A 22,654-nucleotide genomic window follows, 5' to 3' on the forward strand; every position below is an offset into this window, starting at 1 on the left:
CCATCTCTTTCGGGGTCCCTTTCCTGTTAACTTCTGAAATTTTTTTTTTTTTCCACTCTCTCTTCTCCCATTCACATCATATGCCCATACCACTTTAGTTTTGTTATTTCTATCCTGTCTTGAAGTTTCAAGATTCCTGTCCTTTTCCTTATCTCTTCATTTCTAATTCTATACTTTCTGGTCTTGGCCTCAATACTTCATAGGAATTTCATCTCCGCTGCCTGTTTTCTACTCTCCCCTCGTTTTGATGAAGTCCACGATCCAGCTGCATAGGTTAGTATGGGTTCATAATAGGTTGAATATAATACTTTCTTTCATTCCTTTGGGACATCTTGGTTCCACAAAATACCCCTTATACTCTGGTAGAAGCTGTTTACTTGTGGTATTCTTTTCCCAATTTCCTTGAGTTATCTTTCAATCTTCTGTGATCACACTTCCCAAGTACTTGAAACTTTTAACCACTTGCAGAATTTTTCCATTCAGTTTTATCTTTCCTCTTCCTTCCTTCCTTCCTTCCTTCCTCTTGTCATCACTATTGTTTTACTTTTCTCTGTGCTTACTTTCATCCCACATTTTTCTATCTCTTGATTCCATTCATCTCCTTGTTTTTGCACTTACGTTTCATCCTCACTCCATATCACTATATCATCTGCAAACAACATGGCTTTTGTTGCCTGTCTTCCCAATCTCTGTTTAATGTTCTTATGAATTCCATCTACGACTATGATGAATAGTATGGGGGATAGTACACTTCCCTGTCGGAGACCAGTTTCAACTTTAAACCATTTTGCTTTTTCCTATACTAGTCTTGACAGTACTAACACAATTTTTGAACATAGCTTTTACATTTTCACTTCCACTCTGTTAACTTGTTTTTTCCTTAATGCCTCCCATACCAACTGTCTGGGCACACTGTCATAAGCTTTGTCAATGTCAATAAATGTCATCACTATGTTTTATCCGAACTCCCATCTTTTCTCCATCATATGTCTTAATATAAAGATCAGGTCAAACAATGATCTGTCTTTACTCAAACCATACTGTTCTTCTTCCATCTCTCCTCCTAGCTTCCTCCTCAGTCTTCCTTCCAATACTCTTTCAAATATCTTAGCTACATGGGCAATAAGGGTGATCCCTCTGTAGTTATTACATTCCTTTTATCACCTTTTTAAAATATCAGGATAATTAAACCCTTTCCCCACTCTTCTGGGATCCCTTTCTTCCTCCAGATTATTCTAAATAATCTATACAGCCACTGTAGCCCTGTTGGTCTTGCTGCTTTTATCATTTCCGTAGTTACCTCATCCACTCCTGCTGCTTTACCGCTCTTCATCTTTTGTATGGTTTCCTCTATTTCTAACATCGATATCTCCTCTTGTTCTTCTTTCCCCATCGTTTCTTCTTGCTCCTTCTCATTTACCAGTTCACTGTATTTAATATTTAGCAATTCTGAGAAGTAGTCTTCCCATCTTTTTAGTATGTCATCTCTTTCTGTCAATATCTGTCCTGTTTCAGTTTTTTACAAATTTTGTATCTTCCCTATTTTGTAAATTATTCTTCACCAAACCATACAAAATCTTTTTACTTTCCTTTATATCCTCCTGTAAAGTTTCTATGAAACTTTCCCAGCTCTTCCGTTTCTTTTCTTGTACTATTTTCTTACATACCTTTTTGGCTTCTTTATATTTCTGCCAATTGTCTGTATCATTGCTGCCTATCCACTTCCTCCAAGCCATTTGTTTCTCTTTAACTGCTTCCTTTACCCTGCTGTTCCACCAAGTAGTCTCATTTCCTTTTTCCTCCCTGATAGTCTTCCACAGGTGTTTACTGCACACTTTACAAAACCATTTCTGAAACATGTCCATTCCTCTTCCACACTGTTCACATCATCTTTGGGAATTTCTTTCTTCAGATCCTCTTGAAACTTTTCCCATATTTCTTTCTCTTTTAACTTCCATCACTTTATTTTTCTTTCCCTTTTTTCTATTACTTCGTTATTTTACCAAGTCTTAATTTGGCTACCACCACTTTATGGTCTCCTTCGAAATCTGCTCTTGGCATTGCTGTCACATCTTCCAGTTGTCTTCTCCACCAGAATAAGATCAATCATTGTCTGTGTCTTTCTGTCTCCCCCATCTATCTAGTTATATTTTGTGAGTTCTTTTTGATAAAACCACGAATTGCCAACAATTAATCCATTCCTATTACAAAAATCTATTATCAAATCTACTTCTTCATCTTGGTTTCCATAACTATGGGGGCCAATTATCTTCTCTTTTCCCTGTCTGTCTGTTACAACATGTGCATTCATGTCTCCCATTATTATAACCTCTTTTTCTTTAATACAACTTTCCAGTTCTTCTATAAACTCTTCTAAACATTCATTTGCATTCCCCGATTGCGGTGCATAAACCTGTATAAAATCCTCGATTCCACTCTCAAGTCTAACTTTACTTATCCTGTCACTGATCTGGTCAATTTTGTCCCCATGTTGCGCTACGTTTTCTCTCAATATAACACCAACGCCATTTGTTGCCATCTTCCCTCCACTCCAATATAATCTATACCCTTTCTTCAATTCTTTTTGACCTTTCCCCTTCCATTTTGTCTCACTCATTCCTATCATTGCTATGTCTTTCACTGGGCGAGTTAGCCGTGCGGTTAGGGGCGAGCAGCTGTGAGCTTGCATCCGGGAGATAGTGGGTTCGAATTCCACTGTTGGCAACCCCGAAGATGGTTTTCCGTGGTTTCCCATTTTCCCACCAGACGAATGCTGGGTGTGTACCTTAATTAAGGCCACGGCTGCTTCCTTCCAACTCCTATCACTTTCCTATCCCATCGTCGCCATAAGACCTATTTGTGTTAGTGGGACGTAAAGCCTTAGCAGGCTATGTCTTTCTTCTCCATATATCTATCAGTTCTTCTACCTTGCCATTCAAAGTAATGCCAATGATAATGCCGATTCTTGTGATGTCTGGTATCCCACGTTTCACAATTCACCAAAAGCACCGGGAACTGCGCGTCACTTCAGGGTAAGAAACGTAAATTAAAGGGTCCACCTTTTCAATACAAATGAATGTTATAATGGTTAAGTTACAACATATTTACTTCGGATTAGTTTCAACGTTGTTTGGCGTCATTTTTCAGCCAAAATGTGAGAACAAGCATAGGTACATATACACAAACATACACAATATACAATAGATTATAACATTATACTTAAATGTGAGTAAAATGGGGAATAAAACAGTGAATAGATTTTCAATCACAAGTTCAGAATATGACAGCCATTATCAGAACAACACATGGAAGGTGAATTAAAATGGCAATCTGATCATACAAACACAAGTTAAGAACTTAACAAACAGGGGCCGATGACCTTCGATGTTAGGCCCCTTAAAACAACAAGCATCATCATCATCGAACTCAACAAACATAGTTTTTAAGAATACATATAACACTTTAAAGCATTTGTTTACGTCCGAGTTAAACGTGGTAGTCAAGGGTTCGACTTTCCTATCCCATCGTCGCCATAAGGCCCATCTGTGTTGGTGTGACAAGGAGTAACTTGTAAAGAAATTTCCCTGTGGGTCTGTATAAATGGCCACCTTCTCTGTGCAGACTCTTTAGGAACACTGTGCAGGACTCAACATAAGATTTCAATCCTGGTGATTTCCTCCTCTCTTTTTGTTTTCAATTCAGTACACTAAACCTCCCTCTTGAGATGACTCCACGAAGAAATCAGGTTCACCGTTAACTGAAATGGGCCTGTCTTACTTACTGGTGTGTGCTGACGGAACACAAGCACATGTGTGCACTGTCATTTCATGTAATATGCTCTTACCGCACACACAGGCTGCACAACACTTCACTGCATGGCAAGATGATGTGAGCAATGGTTTTATGTCCTTGAGCAGGACTAACCCCCTCCAGTAGCCATGTCATACCATAGCTGGTATTCATTAAATGAGCCTTCTAAAACATCCCTGAATCAGATTACATACAACACATCGCTTTCTCAACTGCAATGATCTGAGAAAACATAACAAATGGCTATCTGCAAAACACCTGCTATGAGACCAAACAAAAAAGTTTGAGAAAATCTCAAGGACACTGGCTTTTTACAGACATTCATCTCAGGAGAACAAATCCCTCACAACTTATAAAAATGTGGGCTCAAAAGACAAGTACACTCATGTTCATAACAAACAGAACATCTTGAAAGACTAGAGATAGGAGGTTCATATTCATAGGACATGATCATTAGTATGTTCTGCAGAAACAATTAGCAATTCAGTCACCAAGGTTCAGCATGTGTCCTGTTGCCTATTAGGCACCGGGTCCTTCGTGAACTTGTTCCACGTGTGACGACATCGACACGTATAAGGCGCGAATGGCGTCCTGGGGTGTAGCCATCTATACTGCATTCACCTGGTTCCACAGTTCATCTTTGGTAGTTGGCATTGGGTCACAGCGCCGCAACCGTCGTTTCACCATACCCCACACATTTTCGATTGACGACAAGTCCAGTGATCGGGCGGGCGAGGGCAACAGTCTGATATCCTGTGACAAGAAGAAGGCACGTGTTCGTGCAGCAACATGAGGTCGCGCATTGTCCTGCTGAAATATGGTGTCTGGGGTGTCATGCAGAAAAGGTGCGGCTTCAGGTCGCTGGATGTCATTCACGTAGGTCAAACTGGACACAGTGCCCTGGACGCACACCAACTGTGATTTGTTGTTGTACCTAATAGGATCCCACACTATAAGGCCTTGAGTTGGCGCTGTATGCAGTCAATGTGATGCCTCTCGCCCTGTCTGCGGCGAAGGGACCATCATTTTCAAACAGAACAGAACCTGGATTCACTATCTGCTGCCATTCCTGTCCACAGTGACGCTGTTCCATACACCACTGCAGTCTACCATGTTTATGCACATTAGTCAAAGGTAGGCAGAGAAGTGGACGAAGCACTGGTAACCCAGACCGTAATAAACGCCAACGGACTGTCACTCCTGATAGTGTACGATGTGTTACACTCTTCCACTCTTGCGCCAGAGTCGAGGAGGATGCAGATCTGTCCTGCAATGCCATTTGGTTGAGGTGTCAATCTTCTTGGGGAGGGGGGTTCTGTGTGGTGCGACCAGACCCATCTTACATAAAATCAGCTTCATGGTCCGTATCGCACTTCAATAGATTCACAATTAAGTATTTATTTATTTTCCACCTAGTCGATACAATGAATCATTGTATCGACTAGGTGGAAAATAAATAAATACTTAATTGTGAATCCAGACCCATCTTGTCGTGTTCTACGGCCTTCCGTGAGTCATTCTGCACACACCCGTTGCACTGCCAACACACTTCGGCTCACACGAGCAGCAATTTCCCGAATGGATGCATCACGCTCTCTCATGCCAATAATGCGCCCTCTTTCAAACTCACTCATTTGACGGTACGGTTGTCGCATCCCTCTGCAAGGCATCCTGCACATCTGCTCCATTACCTTCAGTTTATAGTGACCTGAGAGCTGCAGGCACATTTTACCAGTCGTGGTGGTGCGCCAAGATATCGATGTGGACCTTGTACCTGAGGACCGACATGGTTCAAATTCGAATCATTTCTTCAGAACATACTAATGCACATGTCCTGTGAATGTGCACCTCCTATCTCTAGTCATTCAAGGTTGTTCTGCTTTTTATGAACATGAGTGTAAATTCTCAGAAAAGGAACAAGCTACAGAATGAAAGAGTACTAACAAACAAGGAAGGAAGAGAAAGTAATTGAATAGCTGACAAATGAGAGCCAGTTAGACCAGAGGGCAGAGTTACTGGAACTGTGGTCAGTAAACAACTGCTGGCTCACGAACTCACTGGTCATTATGGCAGCTGACATGCTGATCTGTTCTTTGTCACAAAAAGAGTACTGCAGTATTTGACATCTAAATTTCCAGGTTCTCAATTGGTATAACTTGCAACTTTGGATCAGCTTGAAAAGAGGTTTATTTTCTTGTAACTTCCTATAGTTTACATGTGGCAGTAAGATGACAAAGAGCAGACCTAGGACTAACTGGGTGGGAAGCTACAACAATTCCCTTCAATAAGCAACTTCTGAAATCATGATCATGGGAACTACCAGAGTACGTGGAGTCGTGGCTTTATTTAAAAATCCTACATGGCTGCGTTGGCGACACTCCTGTGTTTAAATATGCCAATGAATTGTGCAGCAGACTAACATGGCCACTCATTTTCTGTTTGCTCACGACAGATGAGCGTGTCAATAGGGTGGGCTGAAAAAAACTCGAATTCTTATTTCCAAGTCGTAATACCGCGGAAAATATGTGAATTGGGGAGAATAAAATGGGGTAAAAAAAGAAACAAAATAGGTTCATTTCTTCCGGTCGCGCACATACTCTAAAGTTTGCCGAAGTTTGGAAAATTGTATATTTTTACGATGATTTTCTACCTTGCTTAACTTGTCAATGTTTAAATGTAATAGCTCTAGTCGACTCTTACTCGAACCTATAATGATTTAGAAAAAATAATGGGTCAAATCGGTTAAGGTCTTCCGCTCGCACAACAGCCGTCAAAAATCCAACAAATTCTCGCGCTCGTCGTAACTCGCTTGGGTCAAAGACTCTGACGCTCAGCCCACCTGCCACTTTCACCACCACGCCGTGCCATCGTTGTGTCAGTCTGCACTTATCCCTCATGTTTGATATGTGTTCTATTCGCTCTTCCAGTTACTATTTTGGCATTTGCATCTGCTGAATTTCGATGTTTGTTTTGTATTATGACATTTTTGTATAACTTTGTGACTTAACGGTGGTATACTATGGCTGTACCTCAGAAACTCATCACAAGACAAGTATTTGATTGCCCTATATTTGCTTCACCTAAAGACTTTTCATCAAACAAGCTAAAGTTAAAGAAATTGTTATCCTTCTACTAAAGGTAGTGATAGCGACCAAGATATTGGTCTTCATCATCAGTTTCAACAATATTTACATTTGAATACGAGCACGAGGGTTTCAGATGAGATTTAGATTCATCATCCAGAGTTAAATGGCTATCACGCGGTCCCCTTTCCAATGATTTAATACCGTATGTTTCTTTGTTTCAGACACGTCCGACCCTCCAATTTTTTCTATTCCATGTGCTCGTAATAAGTAAACAAATCTTAGATCAATAGCAGGTATTTTGTTTGATTTTGCACACAGTTGACAATTATATCGCATTTACATAAATCAGGGGTTCTGTTACAAATGCAATTAACAACAATGGGGTATTTGCAAGCCGCTACGTCAAAAAGCAATGAGCATTTTTGCTTAAACTTGTCAATTTTCTGCTTAAACGAATCTTTATTCTTATCCCGAGTATATGATTTTCGAATGCTGTAATATTTATCAGGCAACGCTTTTATAAGTTGCACAATTCTCTTATCTGTAACCGTTGGAATGGATGCTTTCTGATACAAACCACTTATTTTGTTAGCTACTGTACTGACAACGTGTGAAAAACTGATGCTCTTATTATTAACTTTAAACGCCAAGTGGAATCTCTCCTGTGAACAACACCGAATTATGTCCTCACCAGTAGGAAGCTTGTTTGATGGAAAGTCTTTAGGTGAAGCAAATATAAGGAAATCTAATACCTGCCTTGTGATGAGTTTCTAAGGTACAGCCATAATATACCACCGTTAAGTCACAAAGTTACACAAAAATCTCATAACACAAAACAAGCGTCGAAATACAGTAGATGCAAATGCCACAATAGTAACTGGAAGAGCGAATGAAACACACATCAAACCAAGGGATAAGTGCGGACAGACACAACAATGGCACCGAGTGGTGGCGAGAGCGGTAAGTGGGCGGAGCGTCAGAGTCTTTGACCCGAGCGAGTTACAACAAACACGAGACTTTGTTAGATTTTTGACGGCTGTTGCGCGAGCGGAAGACCTTAACCGATTTGAACCATTCTTTTTTCTAAATCATTATTGGTTCGAGTAAGAGTCGACAGGAGCTATTACATTTAAATATTGACAAGTTAAGCAAGGTAGAAAATTACCGTAAAAATTACATTTTTCCAACTTTCGGCAAACTTTAGAGCATATGCACAACCGGAAGAAATGAACCTATTTTGTTTCTTATTTTTACCCCGTTTTATTCTCCCCAATTCGCAACTTTTCCGCGGTATTACGACTTGGAAATAAGAATTCCAGGTTTTTTGGCCCACCCTAATGAGCAATACGCAGCATTGCCAAGACGAAAGTGATGTCAGTAGGGAATAAACCTACGAGGATTGAACAGGTGGATCATTTCAAGAATGTACTGAGATTGAATCACGGTGCAACAGTGAGCCCGCTAAACTGTCTTTACTTTGGTCTGCTTTAGACCGACTTGGCAAACAGGAGTGAAAGCTGGGTGGACTCAGGATATCTTATTAGTAAGTTAGAAGTAACAGACGTGAAAGTGGCAAACACGATTGCTGATACAAACAAGTGATAATGGACTCACTGGATGTACGGGAGGACAATAACGGTGACTAAGGTGACAATGGTTAAACTTAAGTCTTATGATAAAAGAGCTAGCTGCAAATAGAGGAAGAGGCTTGCACAGCAGTGACGATCCTGGAATTACATGCTACATGCTTATGGTAAAATACTCACCAGACTATTCAACCAGGTGTACAGAGACGGACTAAGGCGCGAAACACGTTCACGGAAATTGGGTGAAGTAAGTACCGCTTGCCGGATGCGCTGGCCTACGATCACCAACAATTGTGATGCAAGAGCAGTCGGGTCGCTCACAGCTGGAATGACCTGGACAAGCAGACAATCATATGTTAAAATGTTTTTAAAAGTTGCTTTACGTCGCACCATTACAGATAGATATTATGGCTACAATGGGATAGGAAAGGGCTAGGAGTGGGAAGGAAACAACCGTGGCCTTAAGGTACAGCCGCAGCATTTGCCTGGTGCGAAAACAGGAAACCAAGGAAAATGATTTTCAGGGCCACCGACAGTGGGGTTCGAACGCACTATCTGCCGAATTCTGGCCTCACTTAACCCCTCAGCATCACAGCCGTTTAAAGAGCTTCCTACCCCGCGGCCGGATGAGATTTCAACTACGCGCGACTGAAATACATTGATTCACTTAAAGCGTTATTACTAGTATAAGAGTAGCCCGATATTCACGAAATTTGGAATTCCTTATGGTAGAACTATGTACATGAAGATAATTACATAATTGTTTCACATTTCCTTAGTAATTTAGTTCTGTGTGATAGAGTTCGAAGCACTCTTCGAGACAGAGACCCAAGGCATACTCCTGGCGGCAGTACACCGATGTCTTCTTTTCACCGTGTTTTGAACACGCGATACAACGTCTCTGAGGTTTGGATTTCTCACTCTTGGGTGCTAATTTCCTGATAAAACGTATTTCCTGCAACCTTGGAACTGTATTATCTGATGCACGCCGTCCTTGAATATTTCGTTTCCCGCCCGAGAAGCGTGTTTTGTACTACATAAACAAACCTTCTATCATCTGAAACTGATAACTGCTCAATGTTTGTCCCTGTGACTTGTCTAAATATTATTGGAGACTCTAGGAATCATAATTCACTGTTGAAAACTTCCTTTTGACCTGTATGCGTATCTATAGTCTCCTACACGAAATTTCCAAGTACTGGTTCCTCCTCATCGTCACTCTCATCATTTACCACTGAATCGGCCACAGCCACATCATCTATTTCATTATCACTACTGCTAATACTGCCACTACTACTTCCGACTAAACTTTCATTTGAATTATACAATATTTCAAGCACGTTACTCTCAGCAGGAGCTAGCCATTGAGCGCGGTGCGTCACACAAGCTGATGAAGCTGCAGCGGGACCGAAAGCGGCAGGATGAAACTGAATGGGGGGAATAACATTTATGACGAATCAAACCAACTCGATACATATTTCAGATTAAAAGGTCGATACATCGTCTTTCAAACGAGATATATACCATGCACAACTGCTTCTCGTGTCGTATGACAGAAAGCAGCACTAACTGATGCCTACACAGAGCACTCGTGGAGAGTTACGAAAAGACTACAAGCTGAGAAATAAAGACAAATATAATAAATAAACTGCACTCTTAATACAAAATTAGAGCAAAGAACATCACATGAAAAGACAAACTTCTCAGATCATCATTTCTTTATTTTATTCTGTGGGAAAGAATGAAGCAAACGGACTATTAAAAAAGCAGGGATTGGTGCTCAGACATAATTGACAAATACTTATCCTTGCAAAAGCAACTACACTTTAACGATTTTCAATTCTTATTTAGAACACTGATAAACCCTAAAATGTCTTCTTGGAAACAAAACAATTTGCATATCGATAACACCAAAACTCTTCGCGCCATAGCCGTAAATGCGAAACCATATACGGGTCTATACCACGTATAGAGGTCGGCGGCTACGGAAGAAAAGGGGGTCTATACCACGTATAGAGGTCGGCGCTGAGGGGTTAAGCAACTGCAGCTATCGAGCTCGGTGTTAAAATGTCTCTTGCTCTGCCAACTAAGCATATCAGACAGTAGATTAATAATACAGCGGAACTTGGATAATTTGAAATTGTCTTAAATTCAAATATTTTAGTTGGTCCTTTACATTTTGTATGTAAACTATGTTAAAAAATCGTGGGTAATTCAAATTTTATTTTGGTTAATTCAAATTTTTTAACTAAACGATACAGCACAGTATTGTATTTTACAACTTGGGTGTTGGAATGGGCTGAATACCCCTCCTGAACACTCCTACACCCTTGTTTTGAAATGACTGTTGCATCACCGAGTCAAGCAGTCGATTGTGCTTAGTGATTTAGGCGCCGTTATGGGGGACTGCATTTCCGCTTGTGGATCGTGTGACAATGTCCTTGTCAAAACCTAAGATGTACAAATCATTAACTTGAGCTGAAAAGGTAGCAGTGATTAGGGAAGCGGAAAAGAGTCTAAAAAGAAATCTGACAATGCTAAGGAGTTCGGAATCCCTCGTAACATGCTATCGAATTATTTGAAAAAATAAAGACAAATTTTGGAGCAGTGGAACTGTCAGTGGGAAAGGCCGGAAAAAGGACAAGAGAACTGGACAACCCAAATGTAAACAACTGTGTTTTGGAATGGTTCAAGCAGGTGCAAGACAAGAAAATTCTGACCAGTGGCACTATGAGACTGATGTGGTGATAGGAGTGGAATCGTGGTTGAAAGAAGGGGTGGGTAATAGAGAAGTATTTCCAGAAGGGTACACAGTCTATCGTAGAGACCGAGGAGGTAAAAAGGGAGGGGGGGTGTTTATTCTGGTAAAGGAAACTTACTGTTCACATGAATGGTTTACCGATGAAAGGGATGAAATATTAGGGATAAAATTAGTTTGTGATAATATGAAGGAGGTGGGAATTATAGGAACATACAGGCCTGGAAGAGAGGAAAGAGACATGGAAATCTTTGAAAAAATAATAGATTATACTCGTAAAAACAATAATAATGATATGGTAATAATTGGGGGAGATCTAAACTTGCCTGAAGTTGAATGGAAAGGAGCTGCAAGTGAAGCCCATGAACAGAAACTGGCAAATAAGTTAATTTGGGAGGGAGGATTTACACAAGTAGTACAAGAACCGACTCGTCTCAATAACTTACTAGATGTATTCTTGGTTAAACCATGGGAAATTGTTGATAAAACTGAGGTAATTGAAGGAATAGGAGACCATAAGGCTGTAATAATGGATGTAGGACTCGTACCAAAATGGCTTAATAAGAGGGTTACACAAGACAAGAAATTGTACAGAAAAACTAAAGTTGATGAATTTGGGACTTACCTTAAATCACAATTCAGTTGTTGGATAAGTGAAGGGAGTAACGTGGATACACTTTGGGCTAAATTTAAAGGAATTATTTGGGAAGGAGAGAAGAGATTTGTACCTGTTAAGAAGGGTAAAATGACCTCAGACCCTGTTTATTATACAAGGGAAATAAGAAAATTAAAAAGAAAATGTAGAATAGTAAACAGGAAAATCAAAGAGGGTAGGGAGAGTAGAGAAACTAGAAAACAGCTAATGAGGGAACTGAATAGAGTGAAAAAGGAAGCAAAAGAGAATTATATGAATGGCATACTTCAAGAGGGTAATGACCACAAAGGGAAATGGAAAAAGCTGTATTCATATATCAGGAATCAAAAAGGAAAAGGAATCCAAATTCCTACAATGGTGGGAGAAGGGGGTGAACACTATTTAACAGATACTGAGAAAGCAAACCTATTTAGTAGGGAATTTAGAGATTCAGTAGATGATTGTCAAGAGTTGGAAACCGAAACAGAAGATAGAGAGGGAGAGAGACAGAGGGAAACAAGAAGCTTCTCATTCACAAACGAAGATATTTTCAGAGAAATCCAACTGCTTCAGCAAGGAAAAGCAGCAGGAAGTGATCAAATTACTGGGGAGGTATTAAAGACAATGGGGTGGTACATAGTGCCTTATTTAAAATTTCTCTTTGACTATGTCATAAATAATAGTGTAATACCAAAGGAATGGAAGAAATCTATAATAATACCAATTTATAAAGGAAAGGGTGATAAAAGGAAACCAGAGAACTACAGACCAATCAGCCTGACCAGTATAGTTTGTAAAATTCTGGTTAATTTAATATCGAAGTACATCAGAGGGATATGTGATGATAAAAATTGGTTCATGAGGAGCCAGTATGGATTTAGAAAGAAATTTTCTTGTGAGGCACAACTGGTGGGATTTCAGCAGGACATATCAGATCAGTTGGATTCAGGAGGTCAGTTAGATTGCATAGCCATAGATCTTTCCAAAGCCTTTGATAGAGTGGAACATGGAATATTATTAAAGAAATTGGAGGGAATAGGATTGGACGTAAGGGTTACACGTTGGATAAAAGCATTTCTAAATTCAAGGGTTCAGAAAGTCAAAGTAGGAAATAATGTATCTCAGGAAGAGAAAGTTTGGAAGGGAATTGCACAGGGTAGTATAATCGGTCCGTTACTTTTCTTAATATACGCAAATGATTTAGGGAACAATATAACATCAAAAATAAGATTGTATGCAGATGACATAATTGTTTATAGAGAAATAAACAACATTGAGGATTGTTCAGAATTACAAAGGGACCTTGAAAGTATCCAACAATGGGTTGAAGAAAATAATATGGAGGTTAATGGAGGCAAATCAACTGTTACAACTTTTACAAACAGGAGCTTTAAAACTGAATTTGAATATACTTTGGATGAGGTAGTTATCCCAAAAGATGGCAAGTGCAAATACTTCGGTGTGAGATTTGAAAGTAATTTGCACTGGAAGGGTCATATTGACGACATTGTTGGGAAAGCATACAGATCATTACATGTCATAATGAGGCTACTTAAAGGATGCAACAAAGAATTAAAAGAAAAAAGTTACTTGAGTATGGTTCGTCCATTATTGGAATATGCAAACAGTGTTTGGGATCCTCACCAAGAATACCTAATAAAAGAAATAGATAGTGTGCAGAGGAAAGCTGCAAGATTTGTAACAGGGGATTTCAGGAGAAAGAGTAGTGTATCAGAAATGTTAAAGGAACTTGGGTGGGAAACTTTAAGTAAGAGAAGGGAGAAAACTAGACTTACAGGATTATACAGAGCCTATACAGGAGAAGAAGCATGGGGAGATATCCGTGAGAGGCTTCAGTTGGAAAATAATTATATCGGCAGGACTGACCACAAATATAAAATTAGAAGGAATTTTAGCAGAAGCGATTGGGGTAAATTTTCATTCATTGGGAAGGGTGTGAAGGAGTGGAACAGTTTACCAGGGGTAGTGTTTGATCCTTTTCCAAAATCTGTACAGATATTCAAAAAGAGAATAAACAGCAACAGAGAAAATAAATGAAGTGTTAGAGGGCATTCGACCAGTGCAGGTTATTGTAAATAAAAAAATGTGTGTGAATAAATTTATTCCATCCCCTGGTCTAAGGAGTTTGGACAGCCAAAGTAGGGGACTGCCTGTAGGGGTGAAGTACAGTGGGGACTTCGAGGGCCCTGGGACCGCTACGGTAGCTGTGAAGGCCCTTCAGGAACTCTGAAAAGTGGTGGCAAAAGGGGCTCTGGTTAAGACGCAGCAGGTCGTTATGCTACTTAGGATCCAGAACGGGTAAAAAAAAAAAAAGTAAATAAATAAATGCAATGTAAATATTAATGTTATACCAGTTGTATAGTATCATTTGAAGTAATTCCACATACTGTATATCAGTTGACTATATTTGTAAGTAGGACAGGATATATTATAAGTAGAATTTTTTCAACAAGATAAATTTATTAAGGATGAGCTGTGTGTTTAATAGAAAACATTGTTAGCGTAAATTGTATAATATTGTATTATAGGAAAAATTTTCTTCTCTTGTTAATTTAATATTTAGTGCTTGACAATAATGTATTTTAGTGTACCATTTGCCACCGAGGTAGACACCTCATTTGCAAATAAAGAGATTTTGATTTGATTTGATTACATACTATCCACTTAATTCCGTATCAATATTGTAATCAAGATAACAATTAAGTAAAAAAAGTTCCACCTGATCGATACTTGTTTTATTATTTAGCCTTCGGCTAAATTTTATGTCATTAAAAACTTACAGAACATGTTTCGATTGCTTAGCAATCATCATCAGCTGTTTCGCTAAAGCTTAGGTGAAAAAGCATAAAACATTTTATAATTAAAATTAAAATGTGTTAGTAAGGGACGCTTAAGTGGTGGGGGGGTTTGGTTATGTTTGTTAGTTAAGATTAAAATTATACAAATTAAAAACTATTCTAAACTAAAACATCTTTGATTTCATTCGTTGTCACTTGCACTGGTTCATTATTAAGTTCGACAGTTTTCCGTTAATGCTCTTGCACACTTGTCTTGATGGTATAGTGTTCCTTCTTTTTCTAGACCTTTCTTACTGTCCGGTGGAGAAGATTATGTAGATTGTTGGTCGAATTGTTCTGTTCTCATTTAGTTGGATAGTTTGGGTACGACCACTGTCCAATTCGTTCTTGTTTCAATGTTTACGAGTTTGTATCTGTCTCTACCGTCCTCGACTAACTTCCTAACTTAATGATTCTGAATAAAATACGTACTAAGAATAATTGGATAGGGGTCGTACTCCAAACTATCGAACTAAATTAAAACAGAACAATTCGACCAACAATCTACATAATCTTCTCCACCGGACAGTAAGAAAGGTCTAGAAAAAGAAGGAACACTATACCATCAAGACAAGTGTGCAAGAGCATTAACGGAAAACTGTTGAACTTAAAAATGAACCAGTGCAAGTGACAACGAATGAAATCAAAGATGTTTTAGTTTAGAATAGTTTTTAATTTGTATAATTTTAATCTTAACTAACAAACACAACCAAACCCTCCCACCACTTAAGCGTCCCTTACTAACACATTTTAATTTTAATTATGAAATGTTTTTTCACCTAAGCTTTAGGGAAACAGCTGATGATGATTGCTAAGCAATCGAAACATGTACTGTAAGTTTTTAATGACATAAAATTTAGCCAAAGGCTAAATAATAAAAAAAGTATCGATCAGGTGGAACTTTTTTTCTTAATTGTTATCAGTGGCACTATTTTACAAGGAAAGGCAGAACAGTGTGCCTTCGAATTGGCGAAACATGATTTCAAAGCCAAAACAGGGTGGCTGGATGGTTTCAAAGAACAGAACAAAATTTCTTTTAAATCAGTTTATGCTGAGAGCGCGGCTGTTGATCAGTGTGAAGCTGAACAATGTAAGAAAGTGGTGATTGAGGACACGGAGCCTTAAAACATTTTTGGTGAGACAGGTAAGTGCATGCCAGACAAAACCCTAACATTTAAAGATGAAAAATGCCATGGAGGAAAGCTTAGTAAAGAAAGAGTTACACTGTTGGTTGGAGCAAACCCCTTTCTGATATGTCATCCATGTGCAGCCTTTAGGGCATATTAGTACAATGTACTCTAATAGTTTATATTTTTTAAATTAATATTGCAACCACCTGAAGCACAATGCAAATACATCGTTTCAAAAATTTCAAAGAAGAATTTCACAACACTTTTAAGACATTTTAACTTAAAAGTGGATGAAGAGCTGGAAGTAAACAAAATAAGAAAAAACTGCACGATCAGGAATATGAAAGGTGGAAAAAGTTACACTATCGTGGCAGAGATGTATTTCTCTTCTTGGAGTGGAAGAAATCTGATAGTTGTTTTCAGCAGAAAAGAGGAACTCTTAACCACTCAACATGGAGTGCTGTACACTGCACGCGCGTAGCAGCTGCTGTTTTGTGCTTCTATCTAGCGAATATTTCTTGAACTACTACAAATGTAATAAGATGAATCTATAGATGAAGCATCGATCTTTCATTTGTTATGTATATCTATCGAATTTTTATCAATTACATTTGACATATTGCGTCTGAAAAACCAACAAGTTCTGCTGTTACCATTATGGCAGCTAAACGTTTTCTCATGATCGCAAATTCAAAAATTAATGTTTTGCCGAATTATGGTACAGATAGTTCAGTTTCGTTAAACAGAGACAAGGATATATATAGAATTTGACAGTGAAAGTAATGATCGTGACATTGATGTTGCTTTCGATACATGGGAAAATATCAGCCATAATGTTATTGATGGTGGGTTCTTTGTGAGAAGACATGGGTAATTACAGAGGGCAAAGAGAAATTTTTACGGCAGATTATGGGTGATTTCAAATTCAAATATCTGGAAAGCATGATATCAGTAAGAGGCTCCATTGAAGAGGAACTTACCAGCAGGATTCAAGCTGGAGGAGCATTCCATAGAGCTGTCCAAAATCTAATATGGAACCCAAAAGTACCATTGAAATGCAAGCGAGCAATTTATCTGACTTATTACATGCCAATTTTGACATATGGGAGTGAGAACTGGACCATGAGGAAAAAGGATGGAGCAAGGATTCGAGCAGCTGAAATGAGATTCGTCCGAGCGATGGTTGGCAAAACAAGACGAGATAAAATTCGTAATGAGAACATCAGGGACATGGCTCAGGTTGGCAGAATGCAGGATAACATAACTCTGCGTAGGCTCAAATGGTACGGTCACCTGCGAAGGATGGATCCTGATCACATACCCAGAAAAATGTATGATCTGCAGTCAAAATATTCAAGACCAAGAGGGCGATATGCAGACATGGCCTGGCCTTAAGAGACAACTGAAAGGCAGACCATGGAGCACAGTTCCGCCAGGCTACGACAGTATCGGGTTAACGAGACCTTCATTGATGAGTGTTAATAATCACCACCATCTGAACCATTACCTACCTGTAGGTAAATGAAGGAGTGCGAGTGCTGGGGCTCCAAAGCTGCCAAGCTCTCGATGTGATGATTACAATTTCATTCTCAGAAGTAAATTAAGAGTAAAAATTACATTTTGTGAAAAGTGTCGATTCCAAGTAAAAATTACTAAAAAAAGCAATCGCTACAAGTAATTTGATTACTTTAACACAATTATTTGCCAAGACTGCCCTTGTACATTCGGGAATTTGGTAAATTCCACATGTTGAGTCCAATTTCTGTTCACAACACAGACTAAGGTAACCGTTAGTCCATAAGGACAATAACAAACTGAAATACATTTAATTCATTGTCACTGGAATTTTTTAAATGATGTAATATTTATTATTTTTGGCAGATGGATTCTATTTATTCAAATTACTTTTAAGTTATACACATGCCTTTGCACAATTTGGAGAGAATCTCTCAAAACTGAAGTTGCCATTTCTTGTAGAACAGTAGTAGGGAATTGAAACATTTTGAAAATATTCACAGAGAAATTTGTGATTGTTCCACATGCACCAAGTAACTTGTGCCCCAAGTCATGAAAGCGAGGCTCATCTCACTCAAATTGGACTGTTGGATCGATAATGACACCTGTATAACACCAATATAATGGTCCGATATTGGACATTAGAATGATCTGTCGCTCCAACTGTTCTCGAGTTATCAAGTGTTACTTTGGGGTATAATTCTCATAATGCCTCCCCACGTGTCTTCACAGTAGAGGAAAGGGTATTTATGTACGATAGTTATGAAAAAACAGACTCTTGCAGGGAAGTCGTTCGGTGATTTCCAGGAATACGCCCTCCAACTAGAGAGAGGCCGTGCAGAAACTCGTAAACAAATTGAGAGGAACTTGCTCTATACTCTATAAGAAGCAAAGTGTTAAAAAACCATGTTTTTAACGAGTAAAAAGTAAATGAAATTTCAGATAGATTAGAACATACGCCTACAAAATCCCCAAGAAGAGCTCAGCACGGCGGGCTACGGAAATGTTAACGTAAACAAACTCCAGCCACACGATCATGATAAGCGGGAATGTTTCTGTAAATGGATGTTTTGAAATGTTCATGATGAAATAAGTGATCCACGCTTAATATTTTTTTTCTGACGAAGCATGGTTCCATTTACACAGGTGTGTTTCGACGCAGATATCAATGCAGAATAACCCCATTGCATATACGAAATTCCCCTACATAACAAATGATTGATTGATGTTTGTTGTTCAAAGGGGCCTAACATCGAGGTCATCGGCCCCTAATGGTACGAAAAGAGACTAAATGAAATGACAACTTAAAAGTTCAAAATCCTCCAATGACCAGAATTCAAAGCACGAGGACGAAGAATGAATGGATGGACGGATATAAATTTAAAACGATCAGTGGATCCGACCCACATGCACAGAAGCTGGCACAAAACAATTGTATTCCTGACCAAGGGACTGCTTCTATAGCAAGATGCTGAATCAATTGTGCTTATAGTCTAAACGGGTCCAAAATCCAGGTCATCGACCCCCCATAATGGTATTCATTGCTAGGAAAGTAGAACCATGCTATGTGTAATGTTGCGGTACTAATCAAAAGTAACAGAGACTCGTGGTATTCCACACATTATGGTACTATTCACAGGTAGTGTAATGCGCACATGTAACACAGACCTATGGTGTTTCGCACATTGGGCCGCTACTTGAAGGCAACACAAACCTATGGCGCTCCTCACATAAATGGACTAATCACAGAGACTCGTACTGTCCCGTGGAATTCCTCACAGTGGGAACTGAGCAAAGGTAAGACAGAACCATGGTGTCGCTCATATAGGGGTACGAATCACGGGTACTGTAGGACCCACCTCCTGATTCACACGCTGTCGCTACTAATCACAAACCTATTGCGTACCTAACATAGTGGTACTATGCGCATGGTGTTCCCTGTGTGATGGTACTAATTACAAGTTAGTCTCTTGGTTCTAATAGGATCATCCCTTGATCGCCTCTTGTGACAGGCAGTGGATACCATGGGTGAATTCTTCGTCTGCATCCCGCACTCACGGCGTAGCAGGTTCGTGGACGTGACACATGGATCAGAATATGGTGCGCAGTGAATTACTGGACCTATCTTTTCTTCAGAAAGATACAGGGATAATATACTCAAGCCATTTTTTGATGAACTGACTGACACCGACTGTGGCAAGACTGCCACTGTGCATACAGCTAATGACACATTATGATGATGATGACGCTGCTGCTTGTTATTTAAAGGAGCTTAACATTGAGGTCATTGGCCCCTAATGGTACGAAATGAAATGATGACAAAAAGTTCAAAAAATCCACGGACCAAAAATAAAATAAAAAATTCATGAAAAATGAATGGATGGACATGAACCCAAGAAACAAAAACAAACAAACAAAAACAGTGGATCCGACTCAAAAAAGGTCATAAATAACACTATTACTGACCAAGGGACCACTTATAAAGCACAGTCCTGAATCGAGGGTGCTTGATGTCTAAAGGGGTCCAAAAACCAGGTCTAAGGCCCCTCAGAATGGTACATGTCACGAGTAAAGTAGAACCATGGTATTTGTCATGTTGGGTTACTTATCAAAAGTAGCAAAGACTCACGGTGGTCCACACAAGATGGTACTACTCACAAGTATTGTACTTCGTATAGGTAATGCAAACCTATGGTGTTTCTCATACAATGGTGCCACTCATAGCCAACGCAAACCAATGAGGTTCCTCACCTAGGTGTACTAACCGCAGGAACTCGCACTATCCCGTGGTGTTCCTCACATAGTGGGTACTAATCACAGGCAATGCCCAGACCCACGGTGTTGCTCACATGGGAACGACGCACGGGTACTGGAAACCCACAGGAGAACCCCCTCTTGCTGCTACTAATCACAAACCTATTTCGTACCTAATGTAGTGGTACTACTCGCAAGTACAGGCAACCCATGGTGTTCCGCGCATGATGGTACGAACCAAAAGTAGTTTCATGGTCCTAATTCAATCATTCCTTGGTCGCACCTTTTAGTCGCCTCTTACGACAGGCAGGGGATACTGCGGGTGTATTCTACATGTGCGTCCCCCACCCGCAGGGGGTAGTGTGTTTGGTCCGCGAGAGGTATTTTATTTCCCTCAAGTCCGCCGGCAAGCTGTTTAGGACCCCCCTATCCCCCACCTGGGATGCGCCACATGGGAGTATCACCTCTCCCCCTGCTACGCCTGCGTAGCAGGTTCGTGGAATGACACATTAAACTTAACTGAGGACATTTTTGAAGACCATGTTCTTAGTACGGATTTATGCCATCACGGCCCCCAGATTTAATTGTATGTGCCTTTCATTTATGGGGTAGCTTAAAAAATGAAGTGTATGCAAGAAACCCTCACACGTTGGCCGAACTGAAAGAACAAAGAAGAGAAATAGCCTCAATTACAGCAAACTTGTGCGCTTGAATCACAGTTTCCTAAGACAATGCCAGAAATGTGTGGATGTAGGTGGAGGACATTTCCAACATCTCCTTTTCTTAATGTAAATTGTTATCTCACATCATCCACGGATAGTCCGACTCGTTGGCTGAACGGTCAGCGTACTGGCCTTCGGTTCAGAGGGTCCCGGGTTCGATTCCCGGCCGGGTAGGGGATTTTAACCTTAATTGGTTAATTCCAATGGCACGGGGGCTGGGTTTATGTGTTGTCTTCATCATCATTTCATCCTCATCACGACGAGCAGGTCACCTACGGGTGTCAAATAGAAAAACCTATACCTGGCGAGCCGAACCCGTCCTGGGATATCCCGGCACTAAAAAGTCATACGACATTTCATTTCATCCACGGATAAAGCGAGCCAAGTGCTGTGAGGAGTCAAGCTGAAGGCTGGGTACTCTCAGGATTTTCTACTTGAAATCTACTTTGAAACATTAATAATCTCGATCAAAAGTCGACAAATATGCATCCTTTCTTTCTAATACACCTTTTGGCTCTGAATAGCCTGAAAACTTGGTGGATGAATCTTGTCCTTGTGTACTGGGTGAATATTAAGTTGTCCATGATTTAACGTGTGGATCTTCAACCTGTGTATTTGTTGCTAAGACCGTAGTGAATATCCCAGCTCTTCTGACCTCCAAAAATTGACTATTACCTCAACTTATTTGGGCTGGACACCAAACTTCGTGGTCATTTTTGGACATCGATACTGTATGTAATCTATTTAACGACGTTGAAAATAACATCGTCAGTAACATAATCTGGTTTCTAGTAGGCCCCTTTGATTTCTTGGTTCTTGCATGTGTGTGCATACCGGTTACATTGACTCGGGTAGTGGTACCCGTTCCTTGGCGCTATAACTCCTTTCCCTCACACTTTACCATCTTCGGTAAGTTATGCACTGTGGTAGCATGATACAAGTACCACTCCATTTCCCCATTATCCCAATAGTACTGATATCGTCCCATCAAATTCCATTAGAATCACCAAGGAGTCCCTGACCTGACGAATGCAAATAGATTCCATCATTTCTATTGGTGGTGGTTATTGTTTTAAGAAGAAGTACAACTAGAAACCATTCTCTATACAACACTAATCAGAGAAAATTTGTAAGAGATCCGACACTTTGAAAAATGAAGATATCTGCCAAAGGACGACAAGGGCCGCGAAGGGCGTGAAAATGAGACTCCCTAGGATTTGCAACCTAATACCATCCAGGTCGAAAAGAACAAGAGTTGACCAAAGGAGGCGGATAGAATAGATGAAAGTGAGGAGCCTGGCACAAGTGGAAGCAATGCCAGGACTCAGTTATTCTACCGCCCCCACCCACTTCTATTGGTTCAGGGCTTCTAACAAACATCGTGGACATGTTTGGAATATTTCTGTGATGCAGAGATTGGTCTCGTTGAGTATTCTTTCACAGTTCAGGAGGATGAAGTACAGGGTGGACGAAAAGTGCATTTTCCCCGTTTTCAGTAGAGATTTAAAATAACCTGTCTCTGATGGATCTAAAATATCCACATGCATTCAACTCATCGTTTGTAACTCAAAGAGTGATGACACTCGTGGTTTTACTCATTCTGGTAATATCTGATCTAAAGTACGGGAGAAATTTTAATTTTCAAATGTGGCTTCTTGGTATTTGCATCCCTGTTGATGAACCAAGAGAAGGTAAACAGTTTCTAACTCTCCAAAATGTGCCTTGAAACATGCAGTCTCCTGTTCAGAGAGAGAGGCTATTATCTGAACTCATTTGCAATATTTTGAAATTATTATCTGTA

General features: G+C 39.8%; 1 protein-coding gene across 2 annotated transcripts in view; it reads right to left on the bottom strand.

Annotated features, from left to right (window-relative positions):
* Rab3-GAP (Rab3 GTPase activating protein) overlaps window positions 1-22,654 on the bottom strand; it is a 461,679-nt gene that overhangs the window by 16,419 nt on the left and 422,606 nt on the right. For both annotated transcript variants that reach the window (XM_067153758.2, XM_067153757.2), the window contains one exon: window positions 8,663-8,815. In XM_067153758.2, the coding sequence (XP_067009859.2) occupies window positions 8,663-8,815 (153 nt within the window). The remainder of the gene's footprint in view (window positions 1-8,662; window positions 8,816-22,654) is intronic.

This window comes from Anabrus simplex, chromosome 9 (genome assembly GCF_040414725.1).
Source record: "Anabrus simplex isolate iqAnaSimp1 chromosome 9, ASM4041472v1, whole genome shotgun sequence".
Taxonomy (NCBI): Eukaryota; Metazoa; Arthropoda; class Insecta; order Orthoptera; family Tettigoniidae; genus Anabrus; species Anabrus simplex.